The sequence below is a fragment of the Leptidea sinapis genome, chromosome 17 (assembly GCF_905404315.1).
Source record: "Leptidea sinapis chromosome 17, ilLepSina1.1, whole genome shotgun sequence".
In the NCBI taxonomy this organism is placed as follows: Eukaryota; Metazoa; Arthropoda; class Insecta; order Lepidoptera; family Pieridae; genus Leptidea; species Leptidea sinapis.
Genome location: NC_066281.1, coordinates 11,665,004 through 11,685,091, shown reverse-complemented (window position 1 = coordinate 11,685,091; position 20,088 = coordinate 11,665,004). Strand labels below are relative to the sequence as shown.

The following is a 20,088-nucleotide window of genomic DNA, read 5'->3' as shown; positions in this document are numbered from 1 at the left end:
ATTATTAATATCTAGAAATATATTAGAACAATCCAAAAATTCTGAGTGGCACTACAATTGCGTTCGTCTCCTTGAGACATTTATTTATTTATTTATTGGATAACAAAAAATATAATAGTAAAAAAAAATATAATAAATAATAATAAAAACAAAATATATAATATTGGAAAGCTTAAGTTATATGCACATTGTAACACATAATTTATATTACACAAACCAATAAAGTTTCCACTTAAATATAAACAAAGTAGGAATGAATATAATAGAAAATATAACGAATTCATATACAATTAAACATAAGGCGAAAAAAGTACACAAAAATACAAATGAAACAAAATTTATCAAATGTATCGGTTGGACATATTTTAAGGATGTTTAAGATATTCTTTAATTTTTTTTTAGTAGACATAAGATGTTAAGTCTCGTTTACCCAGTAATTTAAATAGCTACGGCGCCTTCTAACCGAAACACAATAATGTTTACACCTTACTGCTTCACGACAGAAATAGGCGCCGTTGTCGTTATTGGTACCCCATAATCTAGCCGGCATCCTGTGCAAAGGAGTCTCCCACTGGCCGGAAACTTTTTGCAATAATATAGCTTACACACCAAAATAACATATATTAATAAAAATATTGCGTGAATTATCTATACATTGAAATAAAATTGGAGTGTCTGTTTGAAATATTGAAATAACCGTTTTTTACTAAATGTATATTATGAATACATATACATTCACCAAAATATTTTTTTACAATTTTTGTCTGTCTGTCTGTCTGTTTGTTCCGTCTAATCCGGCGACTTTTATTGGCAGGTAGCTGATGTAATAAGGAGTAACTTAGGCTACGTTTATTTTAGAAAAATAAAGCAATGTCCAAGAAATGGTCTAACTCTAAAAATAATTTAAATGGCAAAACAACATTTGCCGGGTCAGCTAGTACAATGATAATTCTGAAGTTTTCGGAATGTCAAGCAGCCTTGCAAAAAAACGCGGGAAACGTTATACGTCCGAATAAACCAATTAAAAGTAAAATGTCAATTTATAGGTAAACATTTTGAATATTCTTGGTTTATTTTCAGGTAAAGGGCGACTTTATATCATGTTTATATGTTAGGCCGTATTGAGTGTTTTAATATCTTCATCTAAAATATACTTTAAATATATCGTTAATATGAGTTCAGTACTTTTTCCCCACACAAGAAGTGCCCAACGTCCCTAAAGAAATTTTCACTTCAATAAATATTATAAGAAATGAAACTAAAACCTTACCCGAAGAACCTTTCTATTATTTCACATTACTCTTATTTTTGTCAAGGAATAGAGAAAATTTATTACCAAGAGCTATTGTAAAGAATAAAAATAATTGCTATCCTATTACATAGACCCACCATAACTGTAATCGCCTTATCTTCACAGTATGAAAAATAAAAGGGACATTAATATCGGGAAGATAAATATGTTCATGTTTCGAGCATAAATACGATGAAATAATAAATAGTGTGAGTACGTGAAAGATATATCAAAGTACACAAATAAAATTTGAAAACAAATTTTATGAATGATGTGGGATTCGAACCCAAGACCTCTCGCGTTCCGTGCAAGTGCTCTTCCAACTGAGCTAACCGTACGATTGACGTAACGTTCATAAAATTTTGTTTTCAAATTTTATTTGTGTACTTTGATATATCTTTCATGTACTCACACTATATATTATTTCATCGTATTTATGCTCGGAACATGAACATATTTATTATTTATCTTCCCGATATTAATGTCCCTTTTATTTTTCATACTGTGAAGATAAGGCGATTACAGTTATGGTGGGTCCAAGAAGTGGGGGCTATCACTTTAAAAATATAACAAAATCATTTAAAGTAAAAAATTATAGACAATTATGATGCGATGCTCTTCTGGTAAGCTAAAAGTGAAAAAAAAGTTAAACTTAATCTATTTATAAGAATGAAAATATGTGTGAATGTAGGTATGCTACTTCGACAGCCATAGTTACGCTAACGCCGGATAGGTGGCGCTAGAGGAATTGATTCTTATCTTTTGAACGGTCGAATTGCCTTTTTTTTTAGGTGAACTGAAGTGCATCGGACTCCAGCTTGGCATAGAATAATCCTAAGCAGCCTAGCGAAAGTCTGAGAAAAAAGCGATTCACTCGATTGTATGAAACGTGCAGTCATTGACAGATTGACAGATGACGGCTATAATCTTGTTAAAAAACGGAGATTACCGAAATCCACTACGTTTTAAGCAATTGTTCGCTTTCAAACTTAGCCGGATTATACTTCCTCGCCAATCGCCATAATGTAATTACTACTATTTCAAACTTATGTCATATCACTGCACGTTTCATACTAAACTAAATTTCAATTTTTACTAAGGCTTTCCCGCCTCTTATTTTCTTGAATATCTACTCAAACAATATATCTACACTGCGGTAATTTAATTTAGTAACACAAGTTTTATTTTATTAACATTTTATTTTATTAGTTAACTAGCTAAAATAAGTTTTTATACGCTAGCTGACCCAGCAAACGTTGTATTGCCATATTATAAAATTCAATAATAAAAGTTTTTGGGGTATAAAAAATAGATGGAGACCGATTCTTAGACCTACCAAATATATCGTACATAAAATTTATCGCGCTACAATTATTGTATTCGATTGCCATCTTGCAACCCTATCTGCGGATCTGTGGATGGAACAGAATAATATAAACATCTATATATAAAAATAGTTGTAAATCGTAGAAGGGCGAAAATTTGAAGTTATATGTATTTTTCAATGCTGACTCATAATAAAAAAAAATATATTTAGGGGTGACCCACCCGTTTCATTTAGGAGTATGAAAAATATATGTTGGCCGATTCTCAGAGCTACCCGATATACACACATTTTTAAACAAATTGGCTTAGCTGTTTCGGAGGAGTTTGGTAACAAACACCGGGACACTAGAATTTTATAAGATAGTAATTCTTTCCTGTGTTATACTTCGTTTAAATTCATAGCATTATTGTTCAAACACTCCAAAACTTAAAACAATAAACGACAAGAATGAAATAATTTATTATTTACTTTAATTTTGACCTAGTAAATTGAAGTAGCGTCCGGCGTTCATCTCTTGAGAAAAGTAAAGACTAAAGACATTGTTTTTTTTAAATTTCATACTAGCTTTAGCCCGCGACTTCGTGCGCGTGCAATAGTTACTTTGGGCAGATTTTTTTTTATTAATATAATCACTTTGCAATTTTTTTTTATGAAAAAGGGACGAGACGAGCATGGCGTTCAGCTGATGGAAATTGATACGCCCTGCCCATTACAATGTAGCGCTGCTCAAGATTCTTGAAAAACCCAAAAATTCTGAGCGGCACAACAATTGCGCTCGTCACCTTGAGACTTATGATGTTAAGTCTCATTTGCCCAGTAATTTCACTAGCTACGGCGCCCTTCAGACCGAAACACAGTAATGTTTACACATTACTGCTTCACGGCAGAAATAGGCGCCGTTGTGGTACTCATAACCTAGCCCGCATCCTGTGCAAAGGAGCCTCCCACAGGTAAAAAAATAATACTCTACAAACTGGTGTGGTTAATATTTATAAGCTACCAACTATAGAACTTACATCCCCCTTTTTCACCCCACACAGGTCTACATTTTAAAAATGCTAGAACAATTAATATTTTTTTTTAAATATAACGACCAGCCGATGAGATGTGAGGTTGGATTAAAAATTATACATCTGACATTTTAACGGAATATATTGCGGTTTTTCGCAGACCAAAAACACCAGAAGCGTTTGTTTTATTCTTAGGGGAAAAAACAGTTAAGTGGAAAAATTCTCGTTATTCAATAGCCGAACTTCAGTCCAATTAGATGAAATATTTGTTAGTTGTGGTTGGTGGAACTTTATTTTTAATATATTTGAATTTTTTGTTGAGACTTATATCCGAAACTGGACCTGCAGTGGAATTTTCACCTAATACTTACTCGATAGGTATGCTATTAGATAATTAACCGATGAAGATACGGCGATTACTTTAGTTATTATCATAATATTATATAGTCTGGCGCACCCCAGTATCAGCTCGATCCATTTGACCGCGTGCAACGCAGAGCAGCTCGAAATGTCGGGGACCCAGCGCTCTATGAACGACTGGATCACTTGCGTAGAGACGTCGCTTCATTGTGTGTCTTCTACCGCATTTATCACGGGGAGTGTTCCGAAGAGCTGTTTAACCTGATTCCTGCCGCTGAATTCCACCTTCGCACGACACGCCACAAGTTAGGATATCATCCCCACCATCTGGATGTGTGGCGGTCCTCCACAGTGCGGTTTTCAAGGAGCTTTCTTCCACGTACTACAAAGCTGTGGAATGAGCTTCCTTGTGCCGTGTTTCCGGGATGATACGACATGGGTACCTTCAAAAAAAGCGCGTACACCTTCCTTAAAGGCCGGCAACGCTCCTGTGATTCCTCTGGTGTTGCAAGAGAATGGGGGCGAAATTTACCGCTATTTAGGACCTACCTAAAGAATCATTAAGAAGAAAAAACATCTTGACTATTGCCTCTCAATATATTATTGATAATGTTATTTGTGTACATAGGCACATAATGAATTTGCTTGAAACTTTCTTAACCATAATGTTAACACCAAGAACAAACATAAACTTATAAATCCTACTACTGGACTAAGTCGAGTTATTTACGGCCGTTCCCAATATTCAGTCTATCTCCGGTTGTTGCCTACTTGAGATAAAAATCGTAACTATCGTTGACTTTTCTGTCCCAATAAACTAGTCGGCGGTAACTCACATTATCCGTATACGCTGTCTATCAATGGGACGACGTATAGCTTACCAGCGATAGAAGTTTGTATGAAAATTGCAATTCACGCGTCCAATAAGGCGATAAGAATGACTTATCGGGTATATTGGGACAGGTTCAGATAATTGACAGCTAATTACTGACAGTAAAAGGTAGTAATTTATCTCTATCTGTAGATAGTATATCGGGAACGGCCGTAAGTCTTTTGTGCGGAGTGGTATATAATTTTATAAAAAGGTCCCATAAAACGTTCAAAACAAATGTATTAAAAAAATTCAAGTGAATTGTTAAAAAACGTTTGTTTGGTAAAGATTACTATAACATAAATGACTTTCTTAATAATCTGTGATAGATAGGTAATAGAGCGACATAATAAATTTAATTGTACGAGTTTACATTGTAACCATATTTTTATACAAAAAAAGAAAATTTATTGTAGTAGGCGTTACTTTGCGGAAATTCATAATTATACAAATGATTTGAGTTTTCTTTAGTGTTAATTCCGCCAATATTTGTCTGTAAACAATTCGACACGTGTTTCGCCTCTACACGAGGCATCCTCAGGACGTGTTGTCTCGCCAAAATCTGGCACGAGACAAAATCAGAACACCAAAGAAAACTCAAATCATTTGTACAAAAATAGAAACCCGCTGAGTTTGTCGCGCCCGATCTTCTCAGGTCTGAGGCATACCTTTTGGAATGGGTGGTAGTAAGTGGTCAATAAGTGACATTGAATAAGTGATTTGAATAAAAATATTTGAATTTGAATTAGTGTTCCATGCAAAAATTAAACCCATCGTAATGGGCTCTAGCAAAATCTAATTTAACTATAAGATTGTAAATCAACGGGGAAAAAGCCGAAGGCATTCGCTTGTATATAATAACTAGTAGAAGAGCTCTCCAATATTATTGTTTAATATAACCGACTCATCTCACACAAAATAACATGGAATTCGTCTGCCTATATCTGATTTATTGTTTTTGAGAGTACAAAACGTTATTGTTCTATTAATTTTGATGTATTTCTCTATAGAAACGGTTCGAATTTCACTAAACGTTTTGTTGTGTTCCCGCGAAGAGCGAAATGTTTTGTTGCCATAAAGTATAAACACTAAGTGTAAACATTAATAAATGTTATCTCGTGTCATTCCCGTCGGTGAACCGTGAATGACAAGGAGACAAGTAAAAATCTCCGCGTTCTCGGCAATCAAAATGATGCTTTTATAAATATTCCTCGTAATTTTCTCGGAACTGTTTGTAGGGTGACAAAGCGGTATTGCTTATTTTGTGCGTTTCCCTTTCATGACTTTCTCATTTAAATTGTAATATTGAAAATGTCGCCTCCACTTTTTACTCACATAAAAGCTTAATTTCGTGTTATATTGTATATATAAGTATTTCGTGGAGAATCGCCCTAGTAGTTTTATTTGTGAACATAACGGACGAGACGAGCAGGACGTTGAGCTGATGGTAATTGATACAACCTGCCCATTACAATGCAGTGCCGCTCAGGACTCTTGAAAAACCCAAAAATTCTGAGCGGCACTACAATTTCACTCGTCACCTTGAGACAAAAGATGTTAAGTCTCCATTGCCCAATAATTTCACTAGCTACGGCGCCCTTCAGACCGAAACATAGTAATGTTTACACATCACTGCTTCACGGCAGAAATAGGCGCCGTTATGGTACCCATAATCTAATTCAAATTCAAATATTTTTATTCAAAATAGGATTTAAAATCACTTATTGAACGTCAAAAACTACCACCCATCTAGCCGGCATCCTGTGCAAAGGAGCCTCTCACTGGTAAATAGTGGTGTAAGTGGTAGTGGTGTAGTAAAATCCGTTGCGTGGTTTAGGCGAGGTCAACAGCGGAAAGTGACTTTGTTTTTTTAGTGTGTAAAGAAATTGCTAATCAGTGGGAGTGATGTTTCAGTAATAATTAAAACTTTAATAAACTTTATTGGTCAAACGCAAAAAAAGAATGCTGGGAGAGTTTCTTGCGGCGCTTCTTCTCTCTCAGAGCGCCATTTGTTTCCGAAGCGGTAGTAGTATCTAGTATATTAGAAATGACATCAGAAAGAATTCTAAAGGAATCAATTTTGAGAAAATAAATGCCTTTATGCCTAAGCTTTCTTGATAAGTATAATTAAATAATAATAACTTAAAATACAAGTTATTCAATTTAATCTTCATATTGATTCCAACTTCTGTTAGCAAAATTAGAGATATTTAAATATGGTATATTCACATGAAACTTGTTATATTAACAAATAAATAAACCTGCTTAGAACTAATTGATCTCTTATTAGGATACATCTAGAAATTAATATATGGCAGATAATGGTCGATTTAAACAATTTATTTAGACTTAAGATCTCCAATTCAAAGAATATTTTGCAGCGAAATTGAAGAAACTTTATGTTTAAAGATAAGTTTGTATTCTTTCCAGTAATTTCGTTCTCCCCTTCTAACCACTGATTTCGAGAAATGAGTCCCCAAGGGCTAAAAATCAGAAAGTTCTATTCAACAAAATGTCCGTCTATTTTCTTGTACTTCGAACTAGCTCTGGCCTTGTATAATATGAGATGTTTTTCCAGATCCATTAATTGGCGTCGGACTTGGCGTTGGAGCTATGACAGTGGGTGTTGCACCACCGTTGGGTGTACCAATGGGCGGCGAGACTAACGTGGGGATGTTCATTGAAGACCACAAGCGCCGGGCTGACAGCGATCTGAATGCTCCACCGTTTGATGACCTCAGGAATTACGCCTACGAGGGAGGCGGCAGCACAGCTGGCTCCTTGTCCTCCCTTGCATCTGGTAACTTGAAATATACTTAACATCTTAAGTCTCAATGTGACGAGTTTTTGGGTTTTTTTTTAAGAATCCTGAGCGGCACTGCAATACGGGCACGGCGTATCATTTACCATCAGCTGAACGTCCAGCTCGTATCGTTCCTTATTGCCGTTAAAAAAGACTATCACGAACTATCATAAAATATTTTGTTAACAGTTATTTAAGTTATTGATTAAGTTAATACTAAATAAATTTTAGCTACTATATCTTGCAAAAGGTATGGAGAAGATATGATTGCTAGTTACCTATGTTTGTTTGCCTTACTCAAAGCAAAGTAATTCTAAATTTATGAATAGGTATGTTTAATAAGTCGGTCGCTCATTACTGGTGCTTGTTTTCAGTTCCAATTTATGTATCGTGAGTACCGTTCCTGTTACTTTTAGTTAAGATTCCACAGAGCCAACATGAGATCTAGCTTCATGAGTAACACGCGATAATGTTACTAATTCTAAGCCAGCTTTGCCATTATTCAGTTCATCAGTATGTGTATTATAATCTTAAATTACCAGCTTGACATATTTTGCAATAACTGTTTTTTTATGAAAATAACGGATTAGACGAGCAGGATGTTCAGCTGATGGTAATTGATACGCCATGCCCATTACAATGCAGTGCCGCTCAGGATTCTTTAATAAGCCAAAATTTCTAAACGGCACTATAATTGCGCTCGTCACCTTGAGACATAAGATGTTCAGTCTCATTTGTCTACTTATTTCACTAGCTACGGCGCGTTTCATACCGAAACACAATAATGTTTACACATGGCAAAAATAGGCGCCGTTGTAATACCCATAATCTAGCCGGCATTCTGTGCAAAGGAGCCTCCCACTGGTGAAATAACTAATTCTTAGCCAGCTTTGCCGTTATTCAGTTCATTAGTGTGTGTACTATAATCTTAAATTACCATCTTGAAATATTTTGCGATAACTTTATAAATTAAAATAACTAGGAACGAATCGGAACTCTTTAAGCGTAAAGAGAACTATTAGAGTATTTTTCAATTGCGAACATATTATAAGGGTGCGCCATCTAGTGTTTTAAATTTGAAGTACCGATTACTTTGACTTTGAAAGGTAGAATAACATTAATTTTTGAAAGTAAATTAGTTTAATGTTTGACATTTGCAAAATGGAACAGTATATTATTAAGCTCGAACAAAATTGGCAAATATTAAAAACTTACTTTAAATTTTTGAATGGGTAGTTTTTGATCATTAACAAACCATTAACGAAAAATGTTACGCAAACCATCCAGAGACAATTGAACCATTGAAACGTGGAATCGAAGTTGCATTGAAGAAATTCAATCCAAAATGTATTTAAAAATTGGGTGGATCGGATGGAGTACTGCCGAGCCAGTCGTGTTGATCATATGAATGATATTGTTTTCCTTTCTTAAATGACAAAGTTCAACCATTCAAATAAAACAACAAAAATTTGTGAAAAATAATCAAAAGTTTTTTATAGCCGATTCAAATTTAACCTACCCACCCTATATAATGACTTAATAAAAACTCTTTAAATAATTTACTTTGCTCATCATTTAAGTATTCTTGTATTTAAAATAGATAAAAAATTTATTGTACTTTAAGACTTGTAATTCGCCCCGACTTCACCCGGTTAGAATTTGTTTGTTGTAGATAGAAAAAACTATAAACTCTTATACTTATAGTAATTTTTGATACTTTTGGTTTATTTATTGCAATTTTCGTAGGGACATTTTGAGTCCAAGTTACTCACTGATATTATAGCTTTCTAGGTAAAATAATTTTATAAATTTTACATTAAATAATCATATCTTCTATTATTTATTGTAGTTTTAATCATAAAATCATATTTAATTATTTATTTCACTTTTTTGAACCCTATTATTCGACCTTTTAAACAGAAACATAACAATTAATTTCTGTATCGTTACCAATACTCTCTGTAACTTACAAAAGTGCATTTAAATCAAGCAATGAACAAGCGCGAAAACAAATATTATACTTCTGTTGGCGAGGTTCGATGAACTCGACTATTTTCATACAAATGGCCACATAAAGTTTACGCGGTAAAATATTGATATGAAATATTCGTGTTTGCTTAGTAGTAGCTTGGAAGGAAAAAATAACAATATATTCAGAATATATTATGTGTTTGAGTATTGAATAACATAAAAACAAACACAATGTGGTTTCAAAAGTTATGTTTGATACAACTGGACGTAATTCCAGAAAAACATTCCAAACCACAATCATGTCAAAATTGAGTTAAGAACACAAAACTGGTCACGTGATTCTTATTAACGGACTGACAAAAAATGACAGCCCTACTGTCACACTTTAAATGACATCATGACTTAGTAGCCCAACCCACATGTATGGAATACACTAATATTGATTAAACTTTAAACACGAATTCCTTAAATTGTAATGAATGTGGCTTGGAACGTTTTTCAGGAACTACGTCTAATTTAAATTCGCTTAGTCAGAATCGGGTACTAATTTTATATCAATATTTTTAGATTTTGTATGCCTATGTCCAAAAATAATAAATTTTTCAGTTTCAGCGTCTTTTATTAACATATTTTTTTTATTTGTTTATTTATTACAATATTATTTAAATTTATTTTTAAATTTTCGAGGTCTAGTCTTCCTGTAATGTTTACCACTTTACTAGTGAGAGGCTTCTTTGCACAGGATGCCGGCTAAAATATGGGTACCACAACGGCCCCTGCCGTGAAGCAGTAATGTGTAAGTATTACTGTGTTTCGGTCTGAAGGGCGCCGTAGCTAGTGAAATTACTGGACAAATGAGACTTAACATCTTATGTCTCCTGAGTGGCACTGCATTGTAATGGGCAGGGCGTATCAATTACCATCAGCTGAACGTCCTGCTCGTCTCGTCCCGTATTAGCATAAAAAAAGGGCGTACACCTTCCTTAAAGGCCGGCAACGCTCCTGTGATTCCTCTGGTGCTGCAAGATAATGTGGGCGACGGTGATCACTTAACATCAGGTGACCCATACGCTCGCTTGTCCTCGTTTTCAATAAAATAAAATACATCAACAGGTCACATTTTGAAAAAATCACTAGTCATCTATTTCACATTACTTAACCTTTTTGTTTTACGAACCCATCTCAAAAATTAACCATGTATACTTGAATAGGCAGTTATCAAGATGATAATGATCAATTTATACTGACAGGTACGGACGACGAAACCCACGATTACGACTATCTCGGAGCCTGGGGTCCACGTTTCGACAAACTCGCGGACTTATACGGACCGGACCTCGACGAACAACTGTAGATTTAACAATCACAGCACATTTCCTCCAGTCAATTGCCTCAACTTCTATTGTAATTCATTTGTGTACTATTGACACAATACTTACAGGCCTTTCTTCTTTGGATAATGGGTAACGCACCTTATATATCTAGAGACATGGACAAATAAAAAAGTAGGACTCCGCGCCTAGATATTATTAGCAAGTGAAGCACTTTTATGCTAGTGTGTGTGCGGTTACGGGGGATACCAATACACAATTTGTCTCCCATAAATTAGTCATATATGGTAACAATGACTTTTTATTCCGATTGTTTAAATTCTGATAGATTTTTTTTAGATTTTCACTTCACAACGCACGACGGCATTTTTAAAATATTTTATTGCGACGCAAACTGTTCTGTCACAGACGATGGCAAATCTCTTAACGGCGGCCGATTGGCTTGTATTAGTGTGTGTGCGGGAGCTGTGTATTTACACGTTAACCGGCTTGTTTTGGTGCTTCACTGTTCTGTAAGGTGATACGGGGTCCTCCTTTTTTTACTCGTCCGTGTCCAGAGAGTGATGCCTCTCTACTATTATTTATTTGTATAATTTATAATATCATTGTAGATTTAGTGCGTATCTTTACAGACGTTAACCTTTAATAACGTCATTATATTAAAACGTGTATCTTCACCAAATATTTGATATAAGTTTTTATTATTAATAATAGTTAATATGAGTCAGTATTGTACCGAAATTTTGATTGTAAGCGGATTAGTGCAGGAGGGTCCTGAGCGAATATGGATCATGGGTTTGTAGATAGTGTGCTATAAATGTGAATAATTTATACGAGTATTTTGTAAGTCCACAGCTTTACCTGAATGTTATGGCCCTTCGGTAACTACTCAACATAACTATGTACTTTAGAAGTATGATATTTTATAATAACAATAGCGATATTATTAAATGAAGGTTTGATGGACATCGAGTCTATAATGCTCATTCGATTCGTGGAGTAATTCACCGGGGGTTGTAAATACATAATTCATAGTCCCCTGATGTCAGTTTCACAATTCAATTCGAAAGGGGATTGACCAAATATGGTTTCGCATTGTATCAGATGGTAACTAGTTTCAAAAAAATTTATATTTTTTTAAACAAAATTGTATAAAAAAATCACTATAAATGATTTTGTTATTTCCTTTAAATTCAATGTTTAAATTGACACCAAATATTATACCTTTCTTAATAATAAGAAGAAGGGCTTACAAAATATTATGTTTTTAATTATTATACTCATTTAAGGCTTAACCAGTTCAGTTCAAGTTTAACCTAGTAGATATAACCGAGGGTCAGACGAAGGTATTCTAAGTTATAACCATGTAATACTTAATATGTATTCTCTGATAAAAACCCGATAAACAAAAAATATTTAATGGTAATACGAATCGGTCTACAATCAGGTAATATTTTTCAAATTTGTCAAAAATAAATACGAACTTATCATGACCTCTTAGCCTGTATTTCGGAAATACGGCGAGACAGTACAGATTTAATTATTTTAAGGATGTATATTATATTCTACTATTTAGGTTAGTTTCATGAAGGCACATCATGGTACAATGTGAAACCAAAGCCCATACTTCACTGGTCAATCTTCTTTATATCTGAATTGTACAGTAACTGGTGTTCCTCCCCAAGTACCCAGGTAGCGTTTGGTTGTTGAATATAGTTTAAGTACACGAAACGATTCTAATGTCGTTTATTAGGCGAATGAACTAATTAATAGTTTTGATTGTGAAGAATTATCTGTCGATGTGATTAGATGCGTAATTATTATTGATATTTGTGGAATGAATGAGAGTTTTGTGCATGCATGTGTGCGATTGTTGACGTCATTATTCGTGTCTGCTTTGCAACACGCGTGTCGGGTAATTCTTAGCACGATGAGTATTGACAGTCATGGCACTATAGCACAGTTATGAGTGGGACAGTGCCAATTTTATTAGCATAATTGCTGCTAAGTTATGAACCTTAGCGTTAAGTGTTTGCACTTTATTTATTCATGTATAATTACGTGTAAGTTTAGTCGCACCTAGAAAAATATCAATAACTTACTAAGAGTGTTGTGCTAGATTTATGTTACCGATCTTGTGGCGAGACAGCTATTGAGGCGATAGCAGTCACTAATTTAAATATAATTTTTAAGAGTTTATAGCAAATTAAACAATATTGTCACCGATCCCTCTTGCGCTGTCTCGCTCTGACATCGAATTAGAATCAGTGTAAATTTCTAGAATATATTAAATTGTGTTAAAATGACTGATTTTTATTATGCGTTTGAAAGCCTAAGATTGTGTAGATTCGGTTATTTAATTATAGATTTCAAATTGCCTACTGTAAGAACACTCTAGTTTGCACTCAGAACGATAATCTCATAAATAAATAAAGCAATTCTCGTTAATTACTATACGTGTAAGTAGAAGTTTAAACTTTAGCCCGAGATTTAAATATTCTAGGTTTTATCGTTCATTTACAATTGTATCGTTACACTGCCAGTAATCGTATATATAGACGAATTATGATAGTTTGGTCCGATTTTATATTTCTGTGGTATACAAACAATAATGTATGTTAAGTTTTTTGAAACTTTTTTATAATAAACATGGTACTTTGACGACAGTTTTGTGCTCCGACATGCACAAATTGATATTAGTTTAGCTCTGCACAGTCTAAACCGTGTACAATCAGTAATATAACGAGTTTGTTATACGAATGATAAGTGCTAAGGCATAGAAAGGCATTTTTTTTTTCTCAAAATTGATTCCTTTAGAATTCTTTTTGATGTCATTTCTATTATACTAGATACTACTACCGCTTCAGAAACAAATGGCGCTCTGAGAGAAAAGAAGCATTCTTTTTTTGCGATCTTTTAAATGAAATATATACAGTATTGTATTTATAATAATCATAATCTAGACCCAGGCTTTCTGATCACATAGATATTCAGCTGTGGAGTAGTAGGATTTACGACAGAGCAATTTTTTAATAAAACATTTAAATTTATTTATAAATAATGCCTAAACAGTGGCTGGGACTTTATTATAAAAGTGTATACATTTACCCTTAAAGCTATTATGTATCTTATGAAGCCTACTAGATTTAGTCTGTATTAAGAAGGCTGAGAGAGTTTCTTGCGCCGCTTCTCTCTCACAGAGCGCCATTTGTTTCCGAAGCGGTAGTATCTATTATATTAGAAATGACATCCAAAAGAATTCTAAAGGAATCAATTTCGATATAATAAATGCTTTTTATGCCTTTTAAGAACAAAATGGTGACGTATATTAAATTTTCATAAATGTACTGACAATGAACAGTCATAGTATTTATTTCATTAAATTTTTCTTTTAGAGACTGTCTATAACCAAGCTGATATTTAGCAATAACAGCTCTCTTTTTCTGTTAATGTACACTTTCATGTTTCCACTTCTCCACAAAAATGTCGTTACGAAAATGTTTGCATTAAAATTTATGCACCATGTGTGAAGTATGACCCAGCTGATACTTTGTCCTTACTGCTTTTACTAAAATATCGTGTAAAATGTTCGCTAGATTTTGATAATAATAAAATGTACACTTATTAAGACTGCAGAGCACACAATCCCAGTACAAATAATGACAACGAGGTGAAAGTGACGTCATTGTATAAGATGGCCAGTGTCGAAAGCTGACACCCCGATTTGTGAGCGTTATTTTATTTAGACATTAATTATATACCTACTTAGTTATTTTCATTTCTACTGTGATTATTTAGTTGTACAACTCTGAAATTACATAAAAGAATGAATAAAGTATGAAAAAATATTATTGTCTTTTTTATTTCAACAGTCTTTGCAATTCATATAATAAGAAGTTCTCAATAAATCTTAATTTATTGGACTTGGATCATTTATATGTTGAAAAAAACGTCGTTGTGAAAACGTCAAAAAAAAATTGAGTTTGACAGTTAACGTTTATTTTGAGCAATACATGTGATTAACGCAAAGTGACATACAAATCGCGAGTGTAAGACGAAGCTTGTCACGCACACTAAAATAATAAACCTTGCCTGATTTTATCGATATTCTAGTAGCTAGAGGCTGGATTAAGACAAGTAAATTATCTAAGGTTTTTGAATTCTGAATTGTTAATGAACTGTTTTGGTTATTATTTAAAACATACAGCTATTTTGAATGTTCATAAAAAAAAAACAGCTTATAACTCTATATAGTAATCGATATAATTTCACTCGGTTTGAGTGGATTTATAGTCATTCAAGTGCACTTATGCACGTACACTCTATGAGTACCGTCCGAATATTCATCAAATCATCAGTAATGATCAGATAGTGAAAACCCCGCTTTATTCTATCAGAAATTCTATAATTTCTTCTGTAAGTTTCAATGATAGTGTAACTATTTTTTTTTTTGATGGAAAAGGAGGACAAATGAGCGTACGGGTCATCACCTGGTGTTAAGTAATCACCGCCGCTCACATTCTCTTGCAACACTAAAGGAATCACAGGAGCGTTGCTGGCCTTTAAGGAAGGTGTACGCGCTTTTTTAAAAGTACCCATGTCGTATCGTCCCGGAAACACCGCACAAGAAAGCTCATTCCATAGCTTTGTAGTACGTAGAAGAAAGCTCCTTAAAAACCGCACTGTGGAGGATGGTGGGGATAATATGCTAATTAGTGGCGTGTCGTCCGAAGGTGGAATTCGCTGGCAGGAATCAGGTGAAACAGCTCTTCGGAACACTCTCCGTGATAAATGCGGTAAAAGACACATAATGAAGCGACAACTGTACGCAACAATAAGTGATCCAGCCGTTCACAGAGTACTGGGTCTCCGACAATTCGAGCTGATAGCAGCTATAGTATAAGTATAGACCCAAAATACAATAATATGATAAAATTCAATGTTACACAATCACGTAGTTACACTGTTACCTATCTGATTATAGGTAACAAATACCCTAACGAGAATACACCCATTGGATATCGAGCTGCTCTACATAAACCTTTAAAGGCTGCTTATCGACAGGTACAGCCACTGAAGACTAAAAATTTGTGAACTGGTACAGAGATAGCATAAAGAGAACTTGTCACGGTTCATTGCGTTGAATTTAAGATACAAAGAGGGTAATACATGCTCACGAACATCTTTAACATTATTACTATATTGAGATTCACAAATAATGGACTGTAAGTAAATCCTCATTTTACAGCGCTTAGATTGCACCGTACACGCGTTCACTTCATTAAAAGATTTTTCTCGGCCTCCAAGTTCCCCGCCAGGCTTCGCTGTAAAAGCTTTTTGGGCTATCAGCACAGAGGTTTTAGTGGGTAGGTGGTGTTTCGCTATCAATTTATATTATTATTTATATGACTATATATATATATAGTCATATAAACATATAATTAATAAAATATGTGTGAACTCCGAAAAATGATAGCAAAACTAGCAGTGAAACAGCCACGGCTCATGAATAGATCTTCACCATTATTGCTCCATGATAACGCGAGACCTCATACAGCACAATAAAACCGTTGTAACTCTACAGGAGCTGTAATCAAAAGCCATTCGTCACCCTCCGTATTCATCAGACCTTGCTCCAACGGACTACCATTTTTTTCTTGATTTGGACAATTTTCTACGTGATAAAGAGATTTCTTCTCAGGAGGCAGTACAAAATGCTTTAACACAGTTTGTTGGATCTAGATCACCACAGTTCTATCGCAAAGGCATAAATGACCTTCCTATTAGATGGCAGCGATAATAGTGGTAATTATTTTAATTAAATAAATATGTTAAATAAAAAAAAACAATTTCAATTTTTCAGTCCGGTCAAGTGGATGGTATTGTGCAAAAGGAAAAATTTGCCTTAAGTAGTTGTATTCATCTTGTCGGCCAAAAATGGGGCCTAAAGCCTAAAGCCAAAAAGCTCAACATGGCCCTTTGGCTGTACACAGCCATTGTAAGACCACTTATGTCATATTATGGTTCTGTGGTCTGGTGTATATAAATTGCCCAAAAGGCCGTTATTGCCAAGTTAGGAAGCCTTCAGAGAACTGCATGCGCGATAACAACAGGAGCCATGACGTCCACGACGAGAGCTTCACTTCTGAACCTGCCGCCCCTAAACCTATATCTACAAAAGCAGGCGAGGGCCAGCATGCATAGAGTATGACCCAGACGCGGACGAACTGGCTCTCAAACTCGCTGCGGCTATTTGAGCAATCCTTACTGAGAAGTCCTATATACGGTGTATGACGCCATGCTGCCGGAATTTGACTTCATCAGCAACTTTAGTATTGAACAAGAGAGAACTGGTTAAGCAATCAAATTACTTGGAAAAAAGGGAGGCTTAAATGGTATACCGATGGATCTAAGTCGGGATCTGACATTGGCTGTGGAATCTGCGGAGAGTTCCCCAAATTTGACAAATCTGTCAACTTGGGAAATTTAGCCTCCGTTTTTCAGTCGGTGGTATACGCCATAATGGAATGCGGAACCATACTAAATAAAGGCTACGTTGGCAAGTGTATTTATATTCACACAGATAGTCAGGCGGCTTTGTCCGCTATAGACTCAAAGAGAGCAGTCTCAAAGCAAAGGACATGCAAGGATAGAAGGCAATAAATACGCTGACGAACTTGCAAGAATTGTTGCTAAAAGCACTATATTTGGCCCTGAACCCTTCTATGGTGTCCCAAGGAGTCTTATAAAATCAACCCTTGATACACCATGTTCACAAGAGTGGATAAAACTCTGTAGCAATATTTCGGGTTTAACGTATTATAAAACCTAATCCAAGCCTTCAACAAGAAGTCTGCGCATGAGGCACAAGGGCTTAGTAGAGAAAACTTACGCATTATAACCAGGACACTAATGGAGCAGCGCAGATTAAACAAACACCTCTCAATCTCAGGTCACAGAGATTGCAGAGCGTGTAGATTCTGTAATAGTGCAGATGAAACCCCTTTACACATTCTCTCTAAATGTGGTCCCTCAATGCGTACACGTAGCACCTCACTGCAAAATATATAATAAGATTCATGAAAAGATTCAATCTTATCAGTGAGCTACAGTAACCAATGGGTATCACAATAGATCAAACTGGTCGCAGTCAAACAGGCTGCACTGAACTATAGCAAAGCCACTTTACAAACCATAACCATAGGTACCATGTGAAAAAAATTTCTGTCAACAATGTCAAACCATGAAGGTTCTATGTCAATTCGAAGTACCTTTACCTTTAACGGCAATTTCATAATTTAACCCCTATTACTCTGCCTTTATTCACAAAGGCATTCGCATGTTTAATTGTTTGTCAAGAATATTTATTATTCTATGCTATGAAACTTTACACACTTTAATATTTCGCATGTTACGAGTTCCACTGAATGCTAGCCCCTGAGGACTAGTAACTGGCATTAAAATCGCTGTAGGGCGTGTATTTGTCGAGATAAAATCATATTTCGAGCAATTTAGCCTTATACATAGCACGGGACATTATAGGCAATAGTGATGTAATATTCTATATTTACACTTTATAACTGTAGCATGTAATAATAATGGGGTTCTAGTAATATTTATCAACTATGAGATGCTTCAGGTGACTGATCCACCTATTACATAATTAAAATTTTTAGGCTACTTTTGAATATGCAACAAAAAAATCAGTTTATGACTGTTGTTTTAATCTCTTTACACGATTAAAAATAATCGGTATAATTTCACTAGATCTGAGTGCACTCGTATGAGTTAGTTCTTGTCATCCAAGTGCACTTGTGCACGTACACCGTACGAGTAGCGTCCAAATATTCATCAGTAATGATCAGATAGTCGCATGGAATAATAATGGGATTCTAGTAATATTTATCATCTATGAAATGCTTGTAGTAACTGATCCATCCACAGACATAGATCCAAGTAGATAACGCAAATCCCTCCGTCTGTATGAAAACCAAGCGTGCCCTTTTTTTTGTACCTACTGTGACGTTGTTTAAAATGCCAGTCCATCGAGCCTAACGTTTAGACTCTCACCTCATCATTAGTTGACGTTTTCAGTACATCAATAGTCGGTATTGCTTATTACTAAAATCGGCAATGTATTATATATCATAATAAAAAATAAAATAACAGCGTCAAAGGAAGAGCATTACTCTTCTTTTTGTCCTCTTTTTGACACGCGATATCAATATATCAATTATCATTCATCACTTCACTATTGCCACAGAGCAGGGCTGGATACTTACGTGTTAACTATTGGAAGTTGTAGCTTCTACTTTGTGACAATTCTATAACCTAAAGGTGGATATTCACTGTCCGACTACACTCGGACAAAGTGCCCTTGGATGCCTACTCTTATAACTTCTAACTCGTACGAGTGTTCTCGGACAATGAAAACCCCTCTCAATATTACAGTTATACAGATTTTAATAAATGTATGAAAAAAACATGCTTTAAACTTTTTAAAAATTTTAAATTATTCATAATATATTGGACTTCATGATTTAAAAGCTTACTGGCTCTTCTGAAAATAAAGAATTAATTTAGCTTATATATATATTGTATATATATAATATATATGTATTTACATATCTGTATTGTAGTTCACTAATAGCGTGCACAGTATGCTTTTTACAAAGGTAACAAAATTTTAGTATCTGAATATAGCATTTAGCAGGGATTCCCAGATGAGTAGTGTTCAGCTTATTTTGTGTGTGATTTTTATTGAAGCGATGCACAGCAGATAATACTGTGTCCCTTTGACGAGGCGAAGACAGTGTTATAAGAATATTGCGTGGTCGAATGGATGTAGCGTTAATTTTGGCACGCTCGAATAGCACTGTCACCCAAATTGATTTGCAATTCCTTACATAATTTCAAGAAGATAGCTTGGACATTTTCGTTTTTCTTTTCAGGGACATTTTGCACTTCCAGATTATTATCACGAGAAATTTTCTCTAAGGTAATTAAGCGGTATTGTATCCCATTACACTCAGACTTTAAACGGCTTTGTTCAGATTCTAAGTTCTTAATAATTTCATTTTTGTCTGAAATGATTTTCTTGAGATCACATTGTTGGTGGTTCAAG

At 34.7% G+C, this 20,088-nt stretch overlaps 1 protein-coding gene across 2 annotated transcripts in view; it reads left to right on the top strand.

Moving 5' to 3' along the window:
- LOC126968881 (neural-cadherin) overlaps positions 1-14,812 on the top strand; it is a 499,877-nt gene extending 485,065 nt beyond the window's left edge. For both annotated transcript variants that reach the window (XM_050814008.1, XM_050814009.1), the window contains exons 20-21: positions 7,438-7,659; positions 10,884-14,812. In XM_050814008.1, coding sequence (XP_050669965.1) covers positions 7,438-7,659; positions 10,884-10,987 — 326 coding nt within the window. In that variant the 3' untranslated portion in view covers positions 10,988-14,812. The remainder of the gene's footprint in view (positions 1-7,437; positions 7,660-10,883) is intronic.
- The last annotated feature ends 5,276 nt before the right edge of the window (positions 14,813-20,088 follow it).